Source organism: Arachis ipaensis, chromosome B7 (assembly GCF_059453495.1).
Source record: "Arachis ipaensis isolate K30076 ecotype BB chromosome B7, ASM5945349v1, whole genome shotgun sequence".
Lineage (NCBI taxonomy): Eukaryota > Viridiplantae > Streptophyta > Magnoliopsida > Fabales > Fabaceae > Arachis > Arachis ipaensis.
The window spans coordinates 19,545,468-19,566,882 of NC_142442.1; the positions used below are offsets into that span (position 1 = coordinate 19,545,468).

Consider the following 21,415-nt stretch of genomic DNA (forward strand, 5'->3'; position numbering starts at 1 on the left):
ATTTGATTATTAATTTACTAATTGACTTTTAATCGAATATTTTAATTTAAAATTAAAAATAATATAATTAATTTTCTTTGTTTATAAAATTAAAGTATTGAATTCTAGCATCTCTATTATTTAACTTAATTGTATAAAATTCTTTTTCGTTTGCAACTGTTAAGTTGTATAACTTAAATATAGAAAATTATTTAATAATTATTAAATTTAGTAAAATTTCTGATTTAATTGTCAAAACTTGATTTAATTACTTTTAATAAAATAATTTCTAAAAATGAAGTCTTTAATGAATAAATAAATTGAAATTAACTCATAATAATATTTTTCGAAAATTATGGGTCTTATAGAATGCTTCCCCTTCGAACTGCTTGGCCGAGAAGGAGCATTGGGTGTAGCCATTGGCTTGGACGATGAGGGGTACCTCAGAGTAGATTTGGTTCGAGCCATTGGATCTGTGTGTGGAGGAGACAGCGAAGGAGTGGGGGAAGGAGTAATGGTAGGATCCTTGGAATGTGAGGAGGTTCTTGGTTTTTTAGGGTTCGAGGAAGTTGATTGAGAGAGCCTCTTCGAGTAGCGATTTTCTTTCTCATCATTAAGTAAAGAAGGATTTTATAAGTATCAAAACAATGATGATAGTGGGAAAAACCAAAGAGATTATACAAGGAATTAATGAGAGAGAAGTTTGGTAACTGCAATAAGAAAAAGGTTTCTTGAAAACATGCATGTGCAGAACCTATGACTACTCTTTGAAAAGACTTGACACCATGTTGAAAAGGTTTTATTTAAAATAAATAAAGATAATAAAACAAATTTAAGAGAAAACCTTTTTCAAACAAAAGACAAAATAGAAAAGCCCACAAACCAAATGTAACACTCATTAGGCCCAATGGTGGTGGTGTTTAAGAAAACACAATGGACCACACGAAATCTGAACTGGAAGGATGGCTTAGAAGATTCAGAACATGCAACCCAGAAACACAATTGAACCCAAAAACCACGGTTTAGGAGGATGGTTATTCACTTGCCCAGAATTGTCTCCTCTCGACCTGAGAGACAAAAAATTTCAACCAACATATCAGTAAGGCTAAAACAGGGAATCATAACACATAATGCCTAGATTAGTTCTTAGTTTATAGAACCTGTCCTCAGCTAGAGGTTTGGTGAAAATATCAGCTAGTTGATCCTTTGATTTAATAAATTGAATGCTTATGTTACCCTTTTGAACATGTTCCCTTATTGAATGAAATTTCACTTCAATATATGTAGTTCTTGAGTACAAAACAGGGTTTTGAAAATATTTATGGCATTCATGTTGTCACACAACAAGGGAATGTTTTCAACATTCAATTTATAATCAGCAAGTTGAGTTTTCAACCAAAGCAACTGAGAACAGCAAGAAGAAGTGGCAATATATTCAGCTTCAGCAGTAAAAAGAGCCACTGTTGACTATTTTTTGCTAGACCAAACATTCAAAGATTTTTCAAGAAAGCAGCAAATGCTAGATGTACTTCCTCTATCTACTCTATCTCCGGCAAAATCTGCATTACAATAACCTACAACAGAAAATTCATTAGTCCTAGGATACCATAAACTAAAATTAGATGTGCCATGAACATATCTAATGATCCTTTTAACTGCAGAAAGATGTGATTCTTTTTGTTGAGATTGGAATCTAGAACAGATTCTAACACTTTGCACAATATCTGGTCTAGAGGATGTTAGGTACATAAGAGAACCAATCATTCCTCTATACCTAGACTCATCAATATCTTTCTTAGTTTCATCCTTTTCTAACCTTGAGTTAGGGTGAATGGGTGTTCCCATGGATTTGACATTCTGCATACCAAATTTCTTAACTAATTTCTTGGCATACTTCTCTTGATGAATAAAAATTCTATTTTCAGTCTGTTTAATTTGAAGTCCAAGGAAGAAATTAAGTTCACCCATCATACTCATGTCAAATTCACTTGTCATAAGTTTTTTAAATTCAGCACAAAGGGTTTCATTTGCTGATCCAAAAATAATGTCATCAACATAAATTTGGACTAGAATGAAAGAATCATTAGAGTTCTTGATAAATAGAGTAGTGTCTGTGGTGCCTCTTTGAAAATCATTTTTCAAAAGGAAAGATCTGAGTCTTTCATACCAACCTCTTGGAGCTTGTTTTAATCCATAAAGAGCCTTTGAAAGTTTGAAAACATGATTTGGTAGCTCTTTGTTTTCAAAATCGGGTGGATGTGCCACATACACTTCCCTATCAGTTACTCCATTTAACAATGCACATTTCACATCCATTTGAAATAATTTAAAGCCACAATGGGCAGCATAAGCTAGAAGAAACCTTATAGCTTCCATTCGAGCTACAGGGGCAAAGGATTTATCAAAATCTATTCCTTTCTCTTGATCATATCCTTGTGCTAGCAATCTTGCTTTATTTCTAGCTATGCATCCATCTTCACCCAACTTGTTCCTGAAGATCCACTTGGTGTCGATTACTTTCTTTCCAATTGGCTTTAGAACAAGTGTCCAAACTTGATTCTTTTCAAATTCATGAAGCTCTTCCTCCATAGCATTTATCCAAGAGGGGGTCATCAAGTGCTTCTTTGATATTTTGTGGCTCAATTTGAAATAGAAAGACTAAGTTTTCTTTTTCTAAAGCCTTTCTAGTGGAGGACCGAGTTCTGACACCTTGAGACACATCCCCTATGACAAATTCTTGTGGATAATTCTTCAAAAATTTCCACTTACGGTGTCTAGTGGACTTAGAAACAGATTCGGTTACGACGGGATCTATGGAGCTGGTATTTCCAGGGATTTCACCAGTTTCAGGAGATAAAATGGAATTATCTCCTGCAGAATCTTCTACAGCAGCAGGTTCAGAATCAAGTTGCCCAGAATTTTCTTTTTCTTGGCTTTAGTATTCATTAGCGTATTCTCCACCTGATTTCCTGCATCACAGTCTTCCAAAATACTTTGAAACAACTTCAGCCCAAAGAAATTTTGAAACATCACTTTCACACAGCATAGCTCTCACCATTTCTTGTATGCTTCTATTTCGTCTTTCCACAACACCATTTTTTTGTGGTATTTTTGGGAAAGATAAATTTTGTAATATTCCAAACTCCTCACAAAATAATTCAAAAGATTCGTTTTCAAATTTTTTACTATGATCACTTCTAATAGAAATAATCTTTAAATCTATTTCATTTTGAATCCTCTTGCTAAAAAACTTCAAATGCCGCAAAAGCATCATTTTTATGAGCTAGGAACAAAATCCCACCAAATCTTGTATAGTCATCCATAATAACTAAACCATAATGCTTCTCACCCAAACTTTGAGTTCTTGTTGGACCAAACATATCAATATATAGCAATTTAAGTGGTCTTTTAGTTGAATCTCTTCCTTTGATTTAAATAAACTTTTCATTTGTTTTCTCATTTGTCATGCATCACAAGTGTTATCTTTGTCAAATAAACTTTTCAGCTTTCAATCTTTCATTTTTAGTTTTGCATTTATTATACTTATTCAGCAGCTTCTCAGAGTGGTGGGAGAGATCATCGACAATAATATGTAAATCATCCATGGATAAGTCATAGTAATTTATCTCATCCAGTTGATCATCACCAGTCATGAAGCGGACTTGAGCTTTGTATTCAGAGTCCTCTTCCTCATCCGAATCGTTCTCAAGATCCTCCCAAGATGCCATGAGCACTCTTTTCTTTTCTTTTTTCCCTTTTTCTTCCTTCTTGAGCTTTGGGCAGTTATACTTAAAGTGTCCAGCTTCCTTGTAGAGGCATATCACTTTGCTCAAATCCTTCTTGTATTCTTTTGAGATTGAGCCCTTGTACCTGCCTTTGATCCTCATTAGCCTCCTTAGCCTCCTAGGAAAAAATACAAGTTCGTCATCTAAAAAACTATCACTAGACTCACTTTCATTTGGTTCTACTTTTGATTTTAGGGCTATTTCCTTTTTCTTTGAGTCTTGGCTTGTGTGTGTGGTTTCATAAGCAAGAAGTTTCCCTCTTAGCTCATCATAGGTTATAGAACTCAGGTTGTTACTCTCAACTAGGACAGTGGCTTTTGTTTTTCACTTTTTTGTGAGGCTTCTAAGGACTTTTTTCACTAGAGTTTTTTCAGTGTGTGTTAAGTCCATAGCATCAAGGCTGTTGATGATGATTGAGAATCTCTCAAACATCTCATCAATGCTTTCTCCATCCTTCATAGTAAACATCTCATACTCTTTTTGCAGCATATAAATCCTTGTTTTTTTGACTTGTTTGGTGTCTTTGTATGTAACCTGGAGTTTCTCTCATATTTCTTTGGCGGTCTTGCATTTAGATACCTTTCGGTACTCCTCGAAACTGATAGCACAATGCAGCAGGTTAATAGCTTTAGCATTCAGTTCTACCTTCTTTTTGTCATCATCTTCCATTCAGCTTCCTCCTTTGGAGTCACAACTCCATCAGCACTAGTCTTTGTTGAGATTTTGGGACCATTCACCACTATCTTTCATATATTGTAGTCTATCGATTGAATGAAGATCCTCATCCTCTTTTTCAATAAGTATAGTTTTTCCCGTTGAAGAAAGGAAGTCTGTTGTTTGATTGACCCTCTGTTAGCGTGTAGGCCACGGCGGTTGTACCCAAGTTCTTCGCCATTGGACCTTTGCTTCAAGCTGTTAAGCTTGTTTCTTGAGACCTTGGCTCTTGATACCAATTGAAGGTTCTAGAAGGCTTAGAGAAGGGGGTTGAACTTATGGCCTTCTTTAACTTTGAATAATTAAGCCTTAATCACAGATCCTTGAACTTGATTTCTGTTAAGTTTGTGCAATAGATAATTCAGGAGACAATTTTGTTTTGTCTTATAAAAACCAGAAAATAAAACTTAAGTAGAGAGGAAGAAGATGACACAGCCATATATCCTGGTTCAATAGCCTTGTGCAATACAACCTACATCCAGTCTCCACCACAAAGTTGGTGGAATTTTTACTATAATCCAAGTATTACATACATCAATTCCCTATGACTCATCATAATCCTATCTGGGTACACAAGTTTCAACATAAACTTGACTTAGTTATGCTAATACCTAGACTCACCGCACTAAGTGCTTACCCAACTTAGCAAGGGATACCTCTCAGGTACATGATATATACAAGACAAAAAAATCTAAAATCACCCTTGGCTTTTCTCTCAAGTGTATCTCTCAGCCTTTTTCACTCTATGGCTTTTTCTCAATGCCTCTCTTTCTTGCCTTTTATCTCTCAAAGAGAACTAAGAAAGATATACATTGAAACAGAAATACAAAACAGTAAAACATGAAGGAGATGATGAATAACAGCTTTGACTCTATACACTGAACCCAGCAACTAAACTCATAATCTTGTTCTTCATCTTGGCGGGATGCTCCCTTTAGTGTAAGTGCAATGCTTCCAAGACTTCAAACTCAGTAGTGAAGATTCACTCTCTCTCTCTCTCTCTGTGTGTGTGTGTGTGTGTGTGTGTGTGTGTGTGTGTGTGTGTGTCGGGTTCTCTCTCTTTGAGCTCTAATGAGATTCAACTTTCCTTTTGTACCTTAGTCAGAGCCACGGTTAGGGTTTCTCTAGAGTCAACTTCTTGAATCTTAGGCTTTCATAAATCATCCATTCTCTTTCTTCAATCAACCTCCAAAATTTGGGATTTCAAATCTGGTTCTTGTTTGACCAAGGAGTGTAGAGCAGCAGAGATAGATTTGCTCAGTGATACTCCCAAATCCAAACCCTTGAAAATGTGCTTTGCCTCCAAGTAATAACTTTAACCGTTGATTCATAGCAGAGATTATCATCCACTATTTTCTTCATCTTTCCAAAAGTGGCGTTGTAGAGAGTAGGAGAAGAAGTGAAGAAATCAGCTTGCATGCAAACAGAAATAAATTACCTTTAACTTTTGATTTAGCTTCACATGCTTTTGATTAGTGTGATTGGACCTTGCTTTCTTAGTTAACTTTTCTCTTTTTTTCTTCTCTGGTATATGAACTTAAGGATAAAGTTCTCTTTCCCTCTCTCTCTTTCGTGTGTTTACCCGAAGTGCACTTATGAACTCTTGCTGAGATTTGATTCAATGATACTTGGTTATGATTGGGCTTGGTTTGTGGATCAATATTCCATTCAGTATACTTGAGTCCGTTAAGCTTCATTACTTTGGGATGCTACATAATCATCTGGGCCTGCATCACTCAAATGAAACAATCCAAACCCAATTGGATATTTAACCCAATAATTCAATATTTATCATCATCATTAAATTAATTATATTTTAAACTCAACAGTTTCTTTTTAATTATTTAAAATATTTGGCTAAAAAGGAATGGACGAATTTTTCATAACAAGAAATCATGCCGATTTTCTTTTTCATTTTATTATTTGTCACGGCATTTGGCTAAAAAGGTCAAGGACTAATGTGATTTTTTTTAAGGGTTTATCGTCGGTCAATAAATTGTTACATGCACAAAATAAAATTTAAACTCCAATATTTATTTAAGCAGATGATTAATTATGCTAATTACCTAATCAATCCAAATTGAATTTTGAATTATTTTTTATTTATCTCTTTCGTATACCTTTTTTATGATATAAAAGACATGATTTTTTATTTAAATTAAATAATACAATATTTATCAAAATGTGTAATATATAAATAACTTACAATTTTGAATATGCATACACATCTTGAGTATCATGAAAAAAATCTTTAAAAATTCAAATTGGGTATAAATATAATAGAAGTTTAAAAAAAATATCTTAGGTGCACCTGAAAAATATGATACAACTAAAAAATTGTGCATAAATTAATAATGAGTACTTGAGATATTGGCATAACAAATTTAATAACGTATTCAAAATATGTATATTATTGTAACGATTTAATTACAATATTAAGTATTCGTATTATTGTATTTATATAGTTAATTAAATATTTAATTTAAAAAAATTAACAATTTTATTCCAATTTTACTCGTATGGTTAATTATATTCATATTATTGTACTTATATATGTAAAACCTTTTAATACTAGAAGCAGAAATACAAGGTTAGCTAGGATAAAAAAAGGCATTGTATTTAACTTTATATATATATATTGCTTATATGATGGGAGAATTCTAATTAATCTGTTCGGAGAACAAATTAATTATTATGACTCATTATTCTCATCCCCAATATATAATTCAGCCATTAATACTAGCTTATCATTATAAAAACATGCTTCTGTTAAGTTCTATGGATAGATCTCAATGAGAGACATTAATCCATGAATCGGAGTTATTTTATAGCGAGTAAAACCAGCAGAAAAAATTATGTTAGTCCATTCTATTTTATTTCTCTCTTTTCCATTGAACAACACCATCATAAGCATGTCAGAGAAGAGCTGACTTTCAAGTGATCGGTCATAATCTTTCTTGTTATCATCCTCCACCACCATGTCTATAATAACGACCTTCCCTCCTTTGTCTTCGTGCATGATTGCCTCCTTGCATCTCTTTAATATTTTCACACATTCCTCGTCGTTCCAGTCATGTAAAATCAACTACATCGTATTCAAAGCAAAATAAAATTACTTGTCTAAACTTAATTCATATATTTGTATAATTTTTGAAAAGAAAGAATAGTTTGAATTAAAATATATTTTTTTGTATTTTTTTACAAATAAATACTCAATTTAATTCCTCTCTATATAACTTTACGAAATACAGGACTCATACTTTTTTTTAACGAGATCACTTTGATAAAGACACTAAAAATATTTTTTTTAAAGACGTTTACATATGTCATGATATTATTGGACATCTTTATTAAACCGGTTAATAATTTATTTTTTAATAAATCAGAACAAAATCGATTTATTATAGTAACAATAATAAATCCAATTATCCGCATTATAATTATCAGATCCGATTTAATCCGATCGATTTACACAATCTAAACTGAATCATGTTTAAATTTTTTGATACAAAGATAAATATATCCCTGATTTTTATTAAAAAAACAAAAAAAAACCATGGTCTAGTGAATTTTGTAAATTGGTCGGTTCGATCGAATCTGATAACAATTGAGTTTATTATTATTGTTATAAAATAATTGATTTTATTCTGGTTTGTTAAGAAATTGAAAAATAACCGGTTCATTAATATGTCCAATAATAATACAACACATAAATGTCTTTACAAAAAACATTTTACGCGTATTTATGAGAGCATCCTCCTTTTCACAAACAATGTTATTTTAGATTAAAAAAATCAATATATTTTAAAAAGTAAACGATTAAGTATTTCTTTGTCATTCTTTTTATATATTGAGACTAACACATATGGGTGGTGGCGTATTTATTCGTTTTTTACCTTCAACAAAATTGCATGAGAAGGAGGAATAGGATCAACAAACATGTCGCCTGCAATGTATTTAAGGTTGTCAGTTCCTTGCAAACCGGCAACAACACATGGGAGATCAAATACAGAGCACTTCAAGTTTGGGAATGATTCGGCGATGGCCTTTGCAACAGTTCCAGTGCCTCCACCAACATCAACCAGCGATTCCAATCCCTCAAACACTCCCTTGCACTTATCATCCAGTAACAGACTACTAACAACTCGAGCATCACTTGCCATGCCGTCAATGAAGGATTTGCGATATTCAGGCTCGCGGTCAATATACTCCCAAAACGTTATTCCATGTGCAGTCTCAAATGCTGTGAGATCGTCGTTCTTGAACCAATCAGACAAATGATGCCATGCCTTTGTCCCGGTGGGACCAAGGTTCATCAGAATCAAAGTTGTCACACTGAAGGGGTTGTTCTTAAGTAGGAAAATGCATGAATCAGTTAGAACATACCCAATTTCAACCTCGTTATTATTATTGGTGACATCTTCGGTAACGAAGATGCCGGAATGGATCAAGATTCTCATCAAGCGATGGATGAAGGAGGTTTTTGACGGATGAATTGGCAATGAAGCAATGAGTTGTGAGAGGGGCATGGGTTTGCCGTAATTGTGTATTGCATCGGGTATGCCTAATTCAACAGCACATTTCAGTGACATAGAGTTTATGAAACTGAAAGTATGATTCCAAATCTGGCTTTGAGCTTTAACAAGTTTGGCATTATTAGATTGTTCTCCACCTTGGAATTCCATAATAAAGTTTGTGTATAAAATGATCGATTAATAATTTTTCCAAAAAACTGAACAACTAGATCATTTGTCCATGAAACCATATACTATCTAGTCGGATCTATTTATAGAGCAATTCAGTGAGCACTGTTTCTCCCAATTTATAATTTTTTAAAAAACGGCCAAATTCGTTCTTAAAATATTATTTGTTTTTAAAATTATTTTTTGAAATTTTTTTAATTAAATTTATCCTTTAAAAATTTAAAATTGGTCATATTAATCAGCGTCATTTTCATTACTCATAGCATTAGAATTTGTTAATATAACACGTTAATAAGTGACATTAGCACATACCTAAAAATCCTAATTAGCTATTTATATATATAATATAATAAAATTATAAAAGTAAAAAATATTTTTATATTTTTAATTAATCAAACACTTATTTATCTTTAAGACAAAAAATTAGAAACTTATTTATCGTGTACTGTACTCCTAATATCTCGGAAAAACTGACTTATACCTCGACACGACTCATTTTAAAAATGACTATATTTTCACAAAACACCACCTACGATCTTGCCATGAGAACGATCACGAAGATCTCGGATAAAACCCATGATCTCGCCATGAGAATGGTCACTACAAGAAAAAAGGTCTATCGGTACACTTTTTTCTTGCCACGCTTTTAAAGTGTGGCGAAAAGTGGTCAATGGACACGCTTTTGCGAGGATGGCCACTTATTTGTGATTTGGCCACGCTTTTTTTTGCCACGCTTGAAAAGCGTGGCCATAAAGGGCTGTCGGCACGCTTTTTTTAGGGTGGCTACTGATTTGAAATTTGGCCACGCTTTTTTTGTCACGCTTGAAAAGCGTGGCCATAGTGAAAAACTAGCACGCTTATAAAGCGTGGCTAGTTTGCTTTCTAATAGGCACCTTTTTAAAGCGTGCCTATATCCTGTGTTTATTTTAGCACCCTGCAAAAACGTGCCGATAGAGTTCCCTCCCCCAAAATTTAGTTTCCCACCCATTTTGTCTACACTTTACTTTTTTTTTTACTAAGTTTTCAGTTTTAAGCCTAAAGTGATAACAACAGCATATTTTAACTTAATTTCAAAATTCCCTTTTAACCCTAAAAGTGAAGCTGCCTCGTCGAATGTTCATCGCACCGCCTTCATCATCCCACAGCCTTCATCATCTTCATCAATGAGCGTCGCATCGCCTTCATCATCTTCATCACTGAGCGTCGCACAGCCCTCAATGATCGTCGCACAGCCTTCACCGTCATCTTCATCGATGACCGTCGCACAACCCTTCCTCTAACCCTCGCACCCGGCCCTCTCTCTATCACCACCTAGCTGTTTCTCAACCCTCGGACCCACCCCTCGCACTATCAACCCAACCCTCTCAATCGTTTGCCCTCTCTCTGTCGCACCATCAACGCATCGACACTGTTCTGTTCTGTTCTTGTTTTGATTTTAAGCTTTATTACACGAAAACCAAGCTCGGCACTCCTGGTATTGATTACTGGGTGCAAGTTGATACTGGAAGTGACCTTCTATGGGTGACTTGTTCTGGCTGCTCATTCATTACCTTTCTGATTCTAAATCCTACTCCCTCAGCGGTCTCTCTCTGTCGCAACCCTCGCACCCTCAATGTAAGCCTCCTCCTTAGATTCGCAACCTCCCACCCTCTCTCGCAACCTTCCATCGGCGCTGCCCCGTCGGTGCTGCTCCATCGATGCTGATCCCTCGGCGTGTCCTTCCTGAATCGGCGCTGTCTATCGCTACCTATCCCTCACTCGGCGCTCAACCCTTGAGGTTTCTTTCGTTTCTTTATTTAGACTCTGTCACTGCCACTGTTACTGCCCACCATATGTTTGATTAAATGTGTGTGAGCAATGTAGTGCAGATTTGATGTTAATTATTTTGAGGAGCATCCCAATGCAATGCTGCTATTATGTGTGCTTCAATGGAATTCGATGTTAACTATTTTGAGTTTGAGTCTGTGTTCACTATTTGTGTTAGATTGATTATTGTTGATGGTGTGTTTGTGTTAATTTCATACAAAATCCATATAAATATTTTTTATTATTGTTGCTGGTCTGTTAGATTGATTATTGTTGATTATCGTATTGTCAGTAATCTTTTTATAAATATTGACTTTATGAATTTTCCCCATATGAATTAATTACCCTACTTAATTTAGATAAAACTTTTTATTTACTATGTGCTTGTCTTCACTGATAGCAACTGGAATCTCAGCTTCTTGGCTGCTGCTTGTGCTTCATTTGCTGCTGAAGTTATCTGATGGAATAGTTTCAGAATTTGGCGAGAAGCCAACCTGTCCAGCAAGACTTGCAAGAGTCTTGAAATGAATGCACTCAACACTCAACACTGACATTCAATACTTTCACAGAAAACACCAAGCAGAGATCCAAACAAAGTAAGTAACTTGCAATAACATGTGCTCCCAGCTTAATCTTTAGTTCTGTGCATGTCAAAACACAAAAGGGTTGTTGAGTTTTTGTATTATTTTAAAGTGGAAAGGGATTGATATATATAACTGATAAGGCTATAGGCTTTAGCAAATCTCATCAAAACAGATATATCAGATCATCAACTAAATAAACATCACAGGCTTTTAGCAAATCTGCATTGCTGTTGGTGTTATGGAGTAATAAATAGAGACCTGTCATCAAAAATTCGAATTCTATTCTAAAGAAAAATATTATTTGACAACAAAATAGAGATTAATACTTTTAAGGAATAAATCAAAATAATTTCGTAGGTGCATATATGTACGTGTTCGGTTTTGATTTATCTTTCTTAACAAAATTAGCCCCTTGTATCTGAGGACTGTTCGCCATCATTTTCTGTTCAATGCAAGATTGTTTCCCATACTAAAATTTTTTATTTTTCCTTTGTTCAATAGATTGTTAACTTGCTTTATCAGTAAATCATGTTTTAAATTGAAGGTACTTGATGGGTACTGAATTTGAAACAATTGAGGCAAGAATAACACCTATGCTTGCACAACTCCAATGTGAGTGTGGCATTCTGCAAAGATTGGTCTATAAGAACAGGAACCAGCACCGACATTCTTCATATTTCCAACATCTTTTGAAGGTACAAAAATTGAAAGTTTTCCTTTCAATGATATGAATAGCTTTTAATGAAACATTTTTCTTCCTTACTTCTCTGTATACATGGCTAGTGATTGGTCAATTGTTGACTCTGGAACTGCAAGGCTTCTTGCTTGGGATACATGCTGTGACAGATTTGCTATATTGGAATCAGCAATTCCCCCAAGACTTCCTGTTCTTCCCAAGGGTAGTTCATCAAAAAGAGCAAGAGAGGCAGCTGCAGTAGCTTCTTCAGCTTCTGTTCAAGTCCACATCTTATTATATGATGGAACATCAAATATACTAATGAGATCTGTTGGTACACACAGTGAACCGGTAGGTCCTTGTTTTATCCTAAAACTTCCCTTATAAAGACTTTTCTTGTAATAATCTAGCCTTGGCTGATTATCGTGTTCCCGGTGGCTGTGCTGCTTCCTTCATGAATATTAACTTATAAATGTTTTAAAAGTTAAGTTCAATGATATAGCATTCATCTCAACTTGCATTTATTTTCATTTTGCATTAATTGCATCTCAACTTGCCATAAACAGAAGTTATACCTTAATTAATTAGAATGAGATTTCTGTCTCTTGCTATATTAGGCTTTGTACAAATTGATTATTATTGTATAGTCTATGAAATGAAATGGAATGACGATAAAAATTAGTATATTTTTAAATGCTACCCTATCATGATTAGGTTTAATTTCTTTTTCTCTCTAAAAATCCACTTTAACACTTTTGGAGTCATTTTCATAAATCTAAATAAGAGACCAAAGATTAGAGTTCATCCTTTATTGTAAAAAGGGAAGGAAAATATTTTTTGGCTTACATACTTTATTCTAGTATATTAAGTAATATTTGTCAAAATAGGAACAGGATAAATTATTCTAGTACATTAAGCGCTTTATTTATTCATTTATTTATTTATTTATTTGAGGTTATGCACTCAAATTGTGGGTTTGAGTTATTAGTGGCTGCTGACTACTATTGCTATTGCTATTATTGTTAAACTATTTAGACTTGTTTAAAGCTAAAATTCCTGTTTATATTGGAGATGATAGAACCGATGAAGATGCATTCAAGGTATCTGACCACCTCTCTTGATTTTTTACTCCATGCTATAATACTACATAGTTAATTACTTAATTATATTGGTTGACCACAATGTGATGTTTTGGGACAATTTGAACTAACTTAAATGAGAAAACAGAAATTGAGAGACAGAGGACAAGGTCTTGGAATTCTTGTCTCAAAATTTCCGGAAGACACTAATGCATCGTACTCTTTACAGAACCTAATGAGGCAAGTATATAATTTTCTCCTTTTTGTGCATAAACCCTGGTGTCTTAGCTAGCCAAGGGTCCTACTTGTTTTCTTCTTGGACTAATTCAAACAACTTTGCCATTCAGAAACTCGTCATGTACAAAGCAGTCATTCAGAAACTCATCATGTACAAAGCAGCGGCTGCAATAACAGCAGCAGCAACCCCAGCTGTGGAAGGATCAAAACAAGAACAAAAATGCTCTTCAACAACAGTCTCTAAAATAATGTATCTTTATTTGTTTTTGGATTTCTTAATGTAGATTACTTGAATTTTCCCGAGTTTTTTGGGAACAAAGAGAGCTATTTGCGGATTGTGATATTGACTGTCTCTAAAAAGAGTTTTCAATTTTCTTGTGCTAGTTTATTTTTGTATTTTTATATAAAGTTTATTTTAATAACATGATTTAGTTTTTGCATAATGATTGGTTATTTAATGTTGATTATGCTGGCTTTCCCAATGTTGAAAGTGACATGGAGTGGCTTAGGGAAGGGTTTATGTAGCTATTGGCACGCTTTATAAGCGTAACCATATCTTTTTGTAGTCATTAATAGCCACGCTTACTAAGCGTAGCCATATATCATGCTATCGGCACGCTTAAAAAGAGTAGCCGTATATTTCTCTATTGGCACGTTTTTGAAGTGTACTGAAAACCAGCTTTCTTGGCACGTTTCAAAAGTGTGGCGATATGTGAACTTTTCGGTACGTTTTTAAAGCGTACCGATAGGTTAACACCTATGGCCACGCTTCTAAGTGTGGCAAGAGTTGAAAGCGTGGCCAAAAAAAAAGCGTGCCGATAGATACACACAAGCGTGGCGATAGAGCAATCGGCACGCTGGCGGATGTGACCCTTTTAAAAGCGTGCCGATAGCTCAAAAAGCGTGGCGAAAAGCTATCGGCACCCTTTTTAGCACTTTTCGGCACGTTTTAAAAGCGTGGCAGAAAGCTTATTTTCTTGTAGTGGGTCACGAAGATCTCGAATAAAACCTATGACTCACTCCATACCAGCTAGGCTATAAATCGAGCATAGGAACGACTATAGCCACACGAGAAAAAAGAAAAAGAGAAGAGAACTAGCACACAAACACTTCACCGATTATATATTCGCTTTCTTTAAGTTATTATTTAACTGACTTGAGTGTCGGAGCCCCTTTTGCAGGTACCACACTCAGGTCTGAGTTCACAAGGATATTCCCAGTTCTGTTCAAGCTGACAGACACCATAGGATCAACGCAAAGCCGAAGTATAGTTCGGGTGGAGTATTCTTGCCAGAACATTTGGCGCCCACCGTGGGGCTCTGCCTCACTTTTTAATTCTTTTTTTTATATAACCCCCTTATATCTGCCTTGTACTCTCTTCTTTTCAGAAACTGAAGCATGACGGATCATTCAGTGTCTACTCAAGCCCCTCGAACCAACGCCGAATTGATGGCTACTAATGCTGTTCTACTAGCCGAAAACCAAAGAATGGCCGAACTTTTGGCGACAATGCAAAACAATGGCGAAGGAAAAGACGATAATAAGAAGGCAAACAACGATCAACACAAGGAAAACCAGGCAGAATCAAATTCAAAGACAAGGAAAACACATCCCAAAATAGGAAGACGACGAACCCATCCTTTCTCGAAAGAAATAATGAGTTTTAAAATGCCTAAAAATTTTACACTTCCAATGACTTTAACACCATACAAGGGGATCGGAGACCCTAAAGTCCATGTCACAAAATTCGAATCCATGATGTTTCTTAATAGTGACTCCGATCCCATCTTGTGCCGATCCTTTCCGACCTTTTTAGATGGAGCTACATTATTATGATTTTCTAATTTACCTGCAGGTTCTATATCCAGCTTCAACGAATTCGCCAAGTTGTTCATAAACCACTTCGCAGCATCCAAAATTTATGTGCGAGATTCAGACTACCTTAGCACGATCAAGTAAGGGCAGCACGAGAGCCTAAAGGATTACATGACACGCTTCACAAAAACAATCATGGAGATCCCTAACCTCAACCCAGAAGTGCAGTTGCATGCTATCAAGAGTGGCCTCCGACCTGGAAAGTTCTAGGAAGCTATAGCTGTTGCAAAACCGAAAACATTGGAGGAGTTCCGGGAAAAAGCCACTGGACAACTCGAAATAGAGGAGTCACGTGAGACTTGAAAGAGTGAGAGACAACCATTGCGAAAAGAAGAAGATAAGCAGTACAGGTCCCATAATAAGGACTCTAAAAAATAATTTAAACTAACTCCAAAATTTGATTCGTATACCAAGTTCAATACTAAGAGGGAGGACATCATTAAAGAGATACTACACAGCAAACTAATAAAGCCGCCGAAAAAGAGGGAGCGTATCAAGACTAGAAGTACATCGACAAAAGCAAGCATTGTGCATTTCACCAAAAGTTCGGCCACACCACTGATGAAGGTGGGGTAGCTAGAGACTTGCTGGAAAGATTAGCAAGGCAAGGCTTATTGGACAAATATATCACCTTCAGAAGTCAGAGAGAATCAACCAGGGACACGAACAGATCGAGCTATAGCTCCGATCGCAAAGAAAAGGGGACACGGCACGACCCAGTCGAGACCCCTGCCTCCAAGGGAGTCATAAATTACATATCAGGTGGCTTTGCTCGAGGTGGAGCCACTAACACAGCTAGGAAAAGAAGCTATCAATCTATGATGACAATGGAAGGATCTCATCAAAGCCCACCAGTTCCACCACAGCTGCCCACATCAGTTTCGGTGCTGACGACTTTAAGTCTTAGTCCCCGAATTTAGACGACCCAGTAGTGATCTCAGTGCGTGTGGGAGAACTAACCGTAAAAAAGGCCTTGCTCGATCAGGGAAGCAGTGCCGATGTCTTATTCTACTCCACATTCAAAAAGATGTAGCTAAGCGACAAGGCATTACAACCGTCAGGCGGAGAATTGATAGAGTTCTCAGGTGAAAGAGTTTCTGTATCAGGTTACGTATGGTTAAGAATAATACTAGGGGAAACCCCAAACTCAAAAACACTAGACATCCAATTCCTGGTAGTCGACTGTGTTAGTCCTTACAATGTTATTTTAGGACGCCCGTCCCTTAACTCTTTTGGAGCTATTGTCTCCACCGTTCATCTGTGTGTCAAGTTTCCTTTGCAGGATAACATAGTGGCAACAGTGTATGCCGACCATAAGGAAGCCAGACAATGTTACAACGCAGGATTAAAGAACATCACGAAGGAGACCATCCCGAGAATCCATTCCGTATACAACTCGGAAAACATCCCCACCTTGGCCGAAATGGACCCAAGAGATAGCAACTGTCGTCCTGCCTCAACGGACGACCTGGAAAAGGTACAACTCGGACAAATAAATTAGTTCACTAACATCGGTTCAGGTTTCTCTACAGGAACAAAACAAAACCTGGTAAACACGCTAAAGGCCAATGCCGACCTATTTGCATGGACCCCTGCTGATATGCCAGGGATCGATCCGAATTTTATATGTCACAAGTTGGCAGTCAACCCTAACGCCTGACCTATAAGACAAAAGAAATGAAATCTGGGCACAGAGAGAAGAAATGCAGCAGCAGCAGAAACACAGAAACTACTTGATGTAGGCTTCATCCGAGAAATTCATTTTTCGTCATGGCCGGAAAACATGGTAATTGTCAAAAAGAGCTCGAGAAAGTGGCGAATGTGCGTAGACTTTACAAACTTGAATAAGGCCTGCCCGAAGGATTCCTATCCACTACCGAAAATTGATAGGCTAGTAGATGACACATCAGGATATCAACTGCTAAACTTCATGGATGCCTATTCCGGCTATAACCAAATACAAATGCACCCAGATGACATAGATAAGACAGCATTCATAACCGACCAAGGTCATTTTTGTTATAAGGTATTGCCTTTTGGGCTAAAAAATGCAATAGCAACTTATCAGAGACTAATGGACAAAGTCTTCAAAAATCAAGTCGGGAGGAATATCGAGATATATGCCGACGATATGGTCGTCAAGTCAAGCTCGGAGAAACAGCTTGAAGCCGATCTTCAAGATATCTTTCAGCAACTCTGAACATACAATATGAGGCTAAACCCAGACAAATGCGCATTTGGAGTTCAAAGAGAAAAATTTCTTAGATTTATGCTTACAAACAGGGGCATAGAAGCCAACCCCGATAAATGGCAGGCTGTCATAAATATGCAGTCACCAAAAATAGTCAGAGAAGTACAACGCCTTGCAAGTCGCCTAGCCGCCCTGTTTAGATTTTTACCCGCAGCAGCAACCAAATCGTATCATTTCTTCAATACAATGAAAAAGAATAACAAATTTGCCTAGACAGAAGAATGTAAAAAAGCCTTTGACGAATTCAAACATATCTTATGGTCACCACCGATACTCAAAAAACCAGAGCAAGGTAAACCGTTTTTCATATTTTTTTCAATTTCCACTAACACTATCAGTTAGGTGCTCGTAACAGAGACAGGGAAAGAGCAACACTTAGTGTACTTCGTAAGCAAAGTCTTGCAAAATGCTGAAACAAGATACCTGATGATAGAAAAGTTAGCTTACGGCCTGGTTGTCACTGCTCGGCGTCTACGTCATTATTTTCAGACACACCCAATTATAGTTCGGACAGGTCATCCCTTGCGACAAATACTGTCAGGACCTGACCTAGCAAGCTGACTCACAAACTGGGAAATAGAACTCTCTGAGTTCGATATTTCATACCAATCTCGAGGATCACTCAGAGTCCAGGTATTGGCCGACTTCATAACAGAATTCACGAACGAGCAAGAGACACCCAAAATGTGGGAACTATACGTAGACGGAGCATCCAATGAAAACGAATGTGGCGCAGGAATCCTATTGAAGGACGATACTGGAGTTCAAGCCGAGCAATCAATCAAATTTCTCTTCGAAACAACTAACAACCAAGTCGAATATGAAGCCCTCTTAGCAGGACTAAGACTGGCCAAGGAAGTAGGAGTCTTAAATCTAAAGGTACACTGCGATTCACTTCTCGTGGTGCAACAGGTAAATGGCCACTTTCAGGTACGAGATCCGCTCCTAGAAAAGTACTTAAACTCAGCCGAAACTATGATACAACTTTTTAAAATTTTTGAAATAATACATATACCTAGGGAGCAGAATTGTAGGGCCGATATTTTATCTAAGTTAGCCACATATAGAGTAACCGATCATTTGGACAAACTAAATCACCTCACACTAATAAAACTAAGTCTAGATGTCAAATCTATTTTACGTGTATCACAGGAAGAAGACTGGCGAAGCCCATTCATCCGCTACCTAAGAAATGGGGAAATATCTGAGAATGAAAACCCGAGGCCATTCAGGTATAAAGCCAACCTTTATACCATGATAGGGGAAGACCTATATAGGCGAGGCGTCTCAAGGCCATTACTAAAGTTCCTTAGCCGAGTAGAAGCAGAGAACTTCATCGAGGAAGTACACGATGGAGTTTGCAAAAACCACACCGAAAGTAGGAGTCGGCCACAAAAATTCTCCGAGGAGGATACTACTGGCCGATGTTAAGAGAGGACTGCAGAAGTAAAGTACAGAAGTGTGATGCATGTCAAAAGTGCGCGCCACTCATCCATAACCCAGCCGAAATGCTACACACTACGGATATCAGCTGGCCATTCCACAAATAGGGGATGGATATACTCGGACCATTCCCGATATCGGCAGGCTAGGTAAAATTTCTTTTAGTAGCCATAGACTACTTCACAAAATGGGTAGAAGCACAGCCTCTTGCAAAAATAACAGCAGAAAAGGTACAAAATTTCATTTGGAAATCAATCATATGTAGGTTTGGTTTACCTAGAGAAATCATATCCGATAATGGCAGGCAATTCGCAAACAGAAAAATAGCTTCATACTTAATTGACCTACATATAAAATATCATTTTTCCTCCATCAAACACCCACAATCCAATGGGCTCGCGGAGGCAGCTAACAAAGTTATTTTGCAGGCCTTGAAAAAGAAATGGACAGATGCCAAAGGACATTGGGCAGAGCTTATACCAGAGGTGCTGTGGAGTTATAACACAATACCACAATCCTCAACAAATGAAATCCCATTCTGACTAGTCTATGGCGCAGATTGCATGATACCTGTCGAGATAAGTCAAGGGTCTACTCAAACCAAACATTTTGACGAACAAAATAACTCGGAAGCCAGATTGGCCGAACTTTTTCTAATAAGTGAAGAACAAAGCCTAACCGAGCGAGGCAAAAGGCCATGCAGGCAGCGATGCGAAAGCAGTACAACAAAAAAGTTCAGCCGAGAACCCTGAAGGAAGGAGATTTGGTATTAAGACAAATCGAGGAAATTTGGAAACCACCAGGACACGGAAAATTGGCTGCCAACTGGGAAAGCCCCTTCCGAGTTTCCAAAGTCATTGGAAGGGGGGCATATTCTCTTGAAACACTGGAAGGAACGGCCCTCCCCAACACTTGGAACATTTTGTCTTTAAAAATCTATTACAGTTGAATGTCTACTGTAAATGTGAAGTGGCCAGGTACTCTTTTTCCTGATCACGAGGTTTATCCCTAAGGAGGGTTTTACTTGGACAGATTTTAACGAGGCCAACCACTTCACACATTTCCTGAAGATTCGTCCTTGCATACAAATAAACTTATTAATATTATCCATACTTTATACGCATCAAATCAACAACATCAATCCAACAAAACAAAGTTGGGAATTGCATTCGGATATAAGCTAAGACTACTCCGAACGTTACAAATCCTAAAAAACCGACTTTATACGTCAGCCAAAGTCCATCAAGAGGCCGACTTAAACATCGGTACCTAACAAAAGTCGAACAAAGAAGAAGTCGCATAGTCCAAACGAAAAGCCTACTTTTTCGAAAACAAGTAGCCCTAGTCCTAAGTCACTATCCGATTCTCCGGATATATATCTGACAGTTATCGCTACCTAACCAACAGAATAGAAGTTGGAACCAAAACAGACAACCATAAGTAATTCAAAAGCCGACGCTAAAAGGTCGGACAAAGCAAGTTCAAAATATTCCAAACAAATCGGACAAGCAAATCCCAAAATTACAAAATACAACTAAACCAAATATTTCGAACAAATAAACAAAATATTTTTCGGAGGGGGGTGGGGACGTTTTCAGCATGTCCCTCGTCAACTTCAATTTCCACAAGCTCCCCATTGATCACTATCTTTGTCACATCAAGTTTCTGCACATCAAAATTAGTAGAAAATAGCCGCACTTGGCTAACAGCACGGTCGAACCCAGCAGCAGACATCTCAAGTCCTTCATCTTCCAGATCATGAATTCGAGATGTCATTTCTCCTTTCGTCTTATCATTTTCTTTGATCTGGGCTTGCAAAAGACAAATCTGATCCTGCAACTTCAGAATTTCCTCCTCCCCGCCTTTCATCTTTGCAGTCACATCAACAATAATATCATCCGTCTCTTTTAGAGAACGCTCCAACAAAGCTGCTTTATCTACAGCAACCTGCTGCTCCGCGTTTAAAAGCTCAGTAACACGACCAACACAGAGAAGATGTGAAGCAAAAATCTACATAGAACACTGATCAGTATCAGAAAAAAAAAAAGCAAAAAGCCAAATGTGCGATAACGATTAAACAACTAACCTGAATAAACTTCCCCATTCCTTCCATACCAGCCCAACGAGTAAGCCGCATATCCCCAGGATACTGGAAAACTCGGTCAGCAAGCTCACCAATGGAAAAATCCTCGCTCCAGAGGGATTGAAAGTTAACTCCTTCAATGAAATCATGTAATTTCTTCTGCCTTTCGAAAACCGACTTTTCACCAATCACAGCTTTCT

General features: G+C 36.9%; 1 protein-coding gene across 1 annotated transcript; it reads right to left on the minus strand.

Annotated features, from left to right (window-relative positions):
* Positions 1–7,254: 7,254 nt before the first annotated feature.
* On the minus strand, positions 7,255–9,163 carry LOC107608106 (putative O-methyltransferase 3). The gene is made up of 2 exons (XM_016309996.3): positions 8,375–9,163; positions 7,255–7,563 (listed from the first exon to the last, which is right to left on the minus strand). The coding sequence occupies exons 1-2, from the start codon at positions 9,161–9,163 to the stop codon at positions 7,255–7,257; spliced, it is 1,098 nt and encodes a 365-aa protein (XP_016165482.1).
* Positions 9,164–21,415: the final 12,252 nt, after the last annotated feature.

Coding starts and splice junctions, on each gene's coding strand:
- LOC107608106 (XM_016309996.3), bottom strand. CDS start 9,163: ATGGAATTCCAAGGTGGAGAACAATCTAATAATGCCAAACTTGTTAAA. Junction 7,564..8,374: donor CTCATGCAATTTTGTTGAAG/GTAAAAAACGAA, acceptor AATACGATGTAG/TTGATTTTACATGACTGGAA.